The following is a 7500-nucleotide window of genomic DNA, read 5'->3' on the forward strand; positions in this document are numbered from 1 at the left end:
ATAATCGTGCTTCTGGCAACGCAACAACACAGTCCACCACGGCCGGCTGAGAGTTTTATGGGCCGCGGCTCATACAGCATTATACCGAGGCCACCGAAGGTAGACCTATTTTCGGTGGCCTTGATTATACGCTGTACAGAAAACTCGATTGCGCCGAAAAACTTCGGCGCATTCTCTACTTTTTTTTTCTGCAGTTGCAATGCGTTGCGTGATATCCCGTCCACATCCGCTGTGAACGATTTCCAATGGCGACCTTGGAAGTTCATGTAATTGTCTTGTGATAGGCGGAAATGACCCTATCGTCATCACTCTCCTATGTATCCTAAAGCACTGAAAGAGCTTGCTTCCGCATCAGTCATGACCGCGTCGACAGCACGCAGGATATAGTACTTATGTTCACAAGAAGTGGCAGAGAAATAATATAGTTCTATAGTTTTTGCAACTTTTTTTTTCAAGTACTGAAGTACAGTGTCATACTTAACTATCTCTTTAGCATTGAGATAGCTTCCTTCCTCACCAACATTGACCTCGTTAGGAAACACAAAGGATATAGTATAGTTTATAAAATATGTGTATATATATGTGAAAAATTTTTTTTAAAGTATTGAAATATTAACGGGCATACAGTTTTACCATACAGTAAGACAAAGTTCATATGCTCGACAAACGTGCAACGTATCATTTGTACTATACACATATGTATCCACACATTCCTGTATGTATCAACACAAACATTCAATGTGAACCTTTAAATCAGATAGGTGTTTTATCTATTCTGTATACAAATGGATCTGCACACACATTCATATATCAACAAAAAAAAAAAAAAACATAATCTGGGCTTTAGCGGAACAATTTCATGTAGGGACCGCTATGAATATGCAAATATTTTTTACTCTAATTTTGGAGCCATTATTTTGTAAACTACGATCCCTGAAATTATAATTCTGCGCCATAATAAAATAATTTGTATAATGTTGATAGCCAGAGGGATGTCAGCATTATGCATGAGTCCATTACTTCATAGGATGCCAGAATCCTATTTGATGCTTCATACGTGACTGTTGGAATTCCCATTCAATCCTGCATACGTGTTTCGGAATTTTTGTTTGATCCTTCATGGTTGTATACCAGAATTCCTGTCGATTCCTCATAATTTTATACCAGAATTCCTGTCGATTCGTCATACTTTTATGCCAGAATCCCTGTCGATTCCTCATACTTGTACACCAGAATTCCTGTCGATTCCTCATACTCGTATACCAGAATTCCTGTCGATTCATGATACTAAATATAAAAATTCCTGTTGATGCTTCATACTTGTATAATAGAATTCCTGTCGATTCCTGATACTTGTATACCAGAATTTCTGTCGATTCCTGATATGTATACCAAAATCTCTGTCGATTCCTGATACTGTATATCAGAATTCCTGTCGATTCATTATACGTGTATACCAGAATTCCTGTCGATTCCTGACACTGTATACCAGAATTCCTGTTAATTCTTGATACTTTTATACCAAAATTCCTGTCGATTCCTGATACTGTATACCAGAATTCCTGTGAATTCCTCATATATGTATACCAGAATTCACTGTCGATTCCTGACACTGTATACCAGAATTCCTGTTAATTCCTCATACATGTATACCAGAATTCCTGTCGATTCCTGATACTGTATATCAGAATTCCTGTTAATTCCTCATACATGTATACCAGAATTCCTGTCGATTCCTGATACTGTTTACCGGAATCCCTGTCGATTCCTGATACTGTATACCAGAATTCCTGTTAATTCCTCATACATGTATACCAGAATTCCTGTCGATTCCTGATACTGTTTACCGGAATCCCTGTCGATTCCTGATACAGTTTACCGGAATTCCCAGTCGATCCCTCATTCACGTGTACTCGAATTCCTATTTGACTCTTCATAAACGTACGCTCCAACGTCCGTTTGATCCCTGACGACGCGTCCTATTGGTTTCCCAAAGTTTCGGTCTTATTATGGTCTGTTTACCGAGAGAGAGAGAGAGAGAGAGAGAGAGAGAGAGAGAGAGAGAGAGAGAGAGAGAGAGAGAGAGGGGATAATAAAGACAAGAGTAACGATCAGCTGCTGCTGCTGTTGGGAGGCACTGTTGTCAGTTGCGCGAGATACAAATGGCGGTGGAAGTTGGCACAAAAGTTGACAATGGAGAAGCCCCACATTTGCTATGCGTCACAACTGATTCATGGGTTCTCATGAGTTTGTTTTTCGAGTTTTGTGCCTGCCCCATCTCTCTCTCTCTCTCTCTCTCTCTCTCTCTCTCTCTCTCTCTCTCTCTCTGATCATAGATCTGCTGATCGTTACTCTTGTCTTTGTTATTTCTCTCTCTCTCTCTCTCTCTCTCTCTCTCTCTCTCTCTCTCTGATCATAGATCTGCTGATCGTTACTCATGTCTTTGTTGTTCTCTCTCTCTCTCTCTCTCTCTCTCTCTCTCTCTCTCTCTGATCATAGATCTGCTGATCGCTACTCTTGTCTCTCTCTCTCTCTCTCTCTCTCTCTCTCTCTGATCATAGATCTGCTGATCGTTACTCTTGTCTTTGTTATTTCTCTCTCTCTCTCTCTCTCTCTCTCTGATCATAGATCTGCTGATCGCTACTCTTGTCTCTCTCTCTCTCTCTCTCTCTCTCTCTCTGATCATAGATCTGCTGATCGCTACTCTTGTCTCTCTCTCTCTCTCTCTCTCTCTCTGATCATAGATCTGCTGATCGCTACTCTTGTCTCTCTCTCTCTCTCTCTCTCTCTCTCTCTGATCATAGATCTGCTGATCGCTACTCTTGTCTCTCTCTCTCTCTCTCTCTCTGATCATAGATCTGCTGATCGCTACTCTGTCTCTCTCTCTCTCTCTCTCTCTCTCTGATCATAGATCTGCTGATCGCTACTCTTGTCTCTCTCTCTCTCTCTCTCTCTCTCTCTCTCTCTCTCTCTCTCTGATCATAGATCTGCTGATCGCTACTCTTGTCTCTCTCTCTCTCTCTGATCATAGATCTGCTGATCGCTACTCTTGTCTCTCTGTCTCTCTCTCTCTCTCTCTCTCTGATCATAGATCTGCTGATCGCTACTCTCTCTCTCTCTCTCTCTCTGGTTCATCCATCTGCTCTCTCTGTTCTCCCCTTTAGCTTCCCAGCGCCTCAGTTCTCTCTCTCTCTCTCTCTCTCTCCTCTCTCTCTCTCTCTCTCTCTCTCTCTCTCTCTCTCTCTCTCTCTCTCTCTCTCTCTCGCGGGCGTCGTTTTATGAATACTTTAGCTTGAAAATCAATTTCCATTGTCGTGGCCGTGCCAAATCCGTGCCATTTCTCGGCCCCTCTCGTGCAACAGGGTGCCGTGCTTCGTTCTGTATTGATGTACGACTGATTTTTTCCCTTTATCTTTGTTAGGGGAGGGGAGAGGGAAAGGGAGGTAGGGCCAGGGGGTTTAGGTGGCAGGTTTGTGTCCCCAGTTTTCTTTGATTTATAATTTGTTACGTTTTCATCTCCGCCGTTTGTTTCGTTTTGTTTATTTTGTTTCGATCAAAATCTTGTGCTTTGTGACAGTTGCACATTGGCCTTTGCCAAAAATGATTGAAGCTCGTTGGTTAGATTTACAAACAGCTGTCATATTTGAAAGCTGACGCTCTGAATTTATGTCTTTGTAGAATGCTGTGATGCATGCGCATAGATATACATACATACACAACGCACACGTATATTTATATATATATATAATATATATATATATATATATATATATATATATATATATATATATATATATATATATGTATCTATATATATGTATGTGTATATGTTATATATACACACATATAGATACAGATATGTATATATATATATATATATATATATATATATATATATATATATATATATATATATAGATAGGTATATATATACTCACACTATGTATATAAAGTATATATACACACTATATATATATCTATAGAGGCTATATGTGTGTATATATATAAGTATATATATATATATATGTATATATCTGTATCTGTATCTATATCTATATATATATATACATAAATATACATGTATAATCGTGTGTGCACACAGATTTGTTTGCCCTTACCTAGTAAAATTATTGTCGGAAATAAACGCAGAAATTGCCAAAACAGGGACCGCTGCTCTCTTCCACGCGCCTGAAAGCTTGTACCTGGAGCAGCGAGAGTGTTCGTACCTTTCCTTATCTGGGGGATCAGGAGGGAGCAGAGGATTACCTCTGTGGGCATGATGGCCATACGCAGTATGCTTGCGTATTTTTGTGCGTATACAAGAGTGTAACGAAGACTGAATGGAGGGAATGAGGTAGATGCATACATGGTACGAAAGGGAAGGATTAAAATTTTCTCTCTGATGATAATAATAATAATAATAATAATAATAATAATAATAATAATAATAATAATAATAATAATTTTGAGGCATATACAGTCGTGGTACGAAGAGGAAGGATTCAGATTTTCTCTCTAATAATAATAATAATAATAATAATAATAATAATAATAATAATAATAATAATAATAATAATGATAATAGTTTTGAGTCATATAAAGACATGGTCGAAGAGGAAGGATACAAATTTTCTCTCACAATAATAATAATAATAATAATAATAATAATAATAATAATAATAATAATAATAATAATAATTTTGAGGCAAATACAGACATGGCACGAAGAGGAAAAATTCAAATGATCTCTGATAATAATAATAATAATAATAATAATAATAATAATAATAATATAATAATAATAATAATAATAATAATAATAATAATAATAATAATAATAATAATAATAATTTTTGAGGCATATACAGTCATGGTACGAAGAGGAAGGATTCAGATTATCTCTGATAATAATAATAATAATAATAATAATAATAATAATAATAATAATGATAATTTTGAGGCATATACAGACATGGTACGAAGAGGAAGGATTCAGATTATCTCTGATAATAATAATAATAATAATAATAATAGTAATAATAATAATAATAATAATAATAATAATAATAATAATAATAATAATAATAATAATAATAATTTTGAGGCATATACAGACATGGTACGAAGAGGAAGGATTCAGATTATCTCTGATAATAATAATAATAATAATAATAATAATAATAATAATAATAATAATAATAAAGATTTTTTCATTTTCGTTCATTTTCTTTGCTTGAGAATTATGGTAAAAAATGCTTTCAGTTTAGAATCATTGCACACCCCAGGAGAGTATCTTAGGCACATCGAGTTTATATACTCAAGTCTGTCCCAAGCCTGGATAGAGTATGAAGTCGAACGTAGGATTACCGCTTTTTTTTTTTAAGTTAAACTTCCGAGAAGCCTTAGCAGTATGAGAAAAGGGTAATGAGTCATAACGAGGCGTGAAAGCCAACAAAGAGAGAGTCAGTTCCTTACGAATCAGTTTTCAGGTAAAGTGAAGCAAAATAGGTATAATATAATTAATGAAATGATCTTAAATAGATTCAAATCACGTATGGCGATCTCAGATTAAGTATTAAAGCTACAAACCAGTAATACATTCTTTCCCGTAGGGTGCACTGTAGGCGTTACTTGACGTTCTTTGCAGCGTGCCTCCGGCCCGTAGCTGCAACCCCTTTCGTTCCTTTAACTGTACCTCCGTTTATGTTCTCTTTTTTTCCATCCTACTTTCCACCCTCTCCTAACAATTGATTCATAGTGCAACTTCGATGTTTTCCTCCTGTTACACCTTTCAAACCTTTTTACTGTCAATTTCCGTTTCAGCGTTGAATGACCTCATAGGTCCCAGTGCTTGACCTTTGGCCTAAATTCTGTCTCCAGTTCTAGTTCACGGGATATTCATTATCTTCTGAACTATATTCCATTTTCTTCCAGTGTTCCTAGACTTGGAGAAATGTTCGTACGTGCATCCTGGAGGATACGAGAGTATTTAATTTTGTTCCAGTGTTTTTATTTTTATTCACGTTTGAGGTGGTTTTAATTTTGTTTTTCTAATTGCAGAAATAACTCTTGCTGTGTATAATCATTGTGAACAATTATTTCCTATGTAGTTTTTTTTCTAATTGATTTATAGAATTATTTCTTTAAAGAGATTTCTCATTCTTATTTTTATCATGTTTATTTGTACGATCATCCTCGTTTTTGATTGGATGAATGATTAATTATTTGTGGCACTTATTATTAGTATTTTTTGGTGAAAATTTGCTAAATCTTAGTGAAAATATTTTAGTATTGATTATAAAAACAACATACTGTGTCGTTCGTCAATTTAATTGCGCTGTTGTGTAAGTGAACTTAATTCATCACTGAACGATTTGTTTATTTAAATACTTATAGATTTAAAAATTAATGAATTAAATATTTAGATACTTATAAATTTAAGAAACTGATTGGCAAAGCAGGAGAGAGAGAGAGAGAGAGAGAGAGAGAGAGAGAGAGAGAGAGAGAGAGAGAGAGAGAGAGAGAGAGAGAGAAGGTTCGAACCAAACCAGATGAAATATTTATTTAAATATATACTTACATATTTAAGAAACTGATTGAGAGAGAGAGAGAGAGAGAGAGAGAGAGAGAGAGAGAGAGGTTCGGACCAAACTTAATGAAATATTTATTTAGATTCTTATGGATATAAGGAGCTGATTGATAAAACGAGAGAGAGAGAGGTAGAGAGGTTCGGACCGAACTTAATGAAATATTTATTGAATCAGTTGAAGAAACTGAATCTAATGAAATATTTATTTAAATACTAATGGATCGAAGGAACTGATTGATGAAACAGGAGAGAGAGAGAGAGAGAGAGAGAGAGAGAGAGAGAGAGAGAGAGAGAGAGAGAGAGAGAGAGAGAGAGAGAGGAAAGGTTCGAATAAAAATGTCTTTCTCATACTTGAATATGATGTTTAAAGACTAGAAATTCCCGATGTCATTTACTGTGATTTTTGGTATGTTTGTTAACTTTGACATTATTCTTAGATAATAAATCTCTTAATTCCTGGTACACATATTGTCTTTAACAGTAAACAATAAATTTAAACAATAAATTCCATGCAGAGATTTCGATCTCGAGATTCACGAAAAAAAATGAAAAGCGAAGAAGAGTATAGCACAGTAGTGTAGTGGTCGGCCATCTTGTCATAGACTAAACGTGACTGGTTTCTTTCTTTCTTCCGTCTCCTTCTTGTTGCAGGGACCGGTAGTATGGTTGGTGCCGGGTTGGTGGTGTGGGAGCCGTGACAGTGAAGGCGCCCCCCTGCCGCCCGCCACGCCGCCCCCCCAGCCATGCCGGGGGGCAGGAGGGGGCTCGTCGCCCCCCAAAACACCTTCCTCGAGAACATCATCCGTAGGTCTTCTTCGCAACGTAAGTACGAAGGACTCACTTGTTTTTTTGTTTTTTCGTGAGGAGAGAGATTTGCTTCTTTCAAAGGCTTAGTTCACTTCTACATTAAA

The 7500-nt window shown here is 36.4% G+C and overlaps 1 protein-coding gene across 4 annotated transcripts in view; it reads left to right on the forward strand.

The window, feature by feature from the left end:
- LOC136849849 (potassium voltage-gated channel protein eag-like) overlaps positions 1-7500 on the forward strand; it is a 449348-nt gene that overhangs the window by 24260 nt on the left and 417588 nt on the right. For all 4 annotated transcript variants that reach the window (XM_067123320.1, XM_067123321.1, XM_067123318.1 and 1 more), the window contains exon 2: positions 7241-7411. In XM_067123320.1, the coding sequence (XP_066979421.1) occupies positions 7333-7411 (79 nt within the window). In that variant the 5' untranslated portion in view covers positions 7241-7332. The remainder of the gene's footprint in view (positions 1-7240; positions 7412-7500) is intronic.

The sequence above is a fragment of the Macrobrachium rosenbergii genome, chromosome 21 (assembly GCF_040412425.1).
Source record: "Macrobrachium rosenbergii isolate ZJJX-2024 chromosome 21, ASM4041242v1, whole genome shotgun sequence".
In the NCBI taxonomy this organism is placed as follows: domain Eukaryota; kingdom Metazoa; phylum Arthropoda; class Malacostraca; order Decapoda; family Palaemonidae; genus Macrobrachium; species Macrobrachium rosenbergii.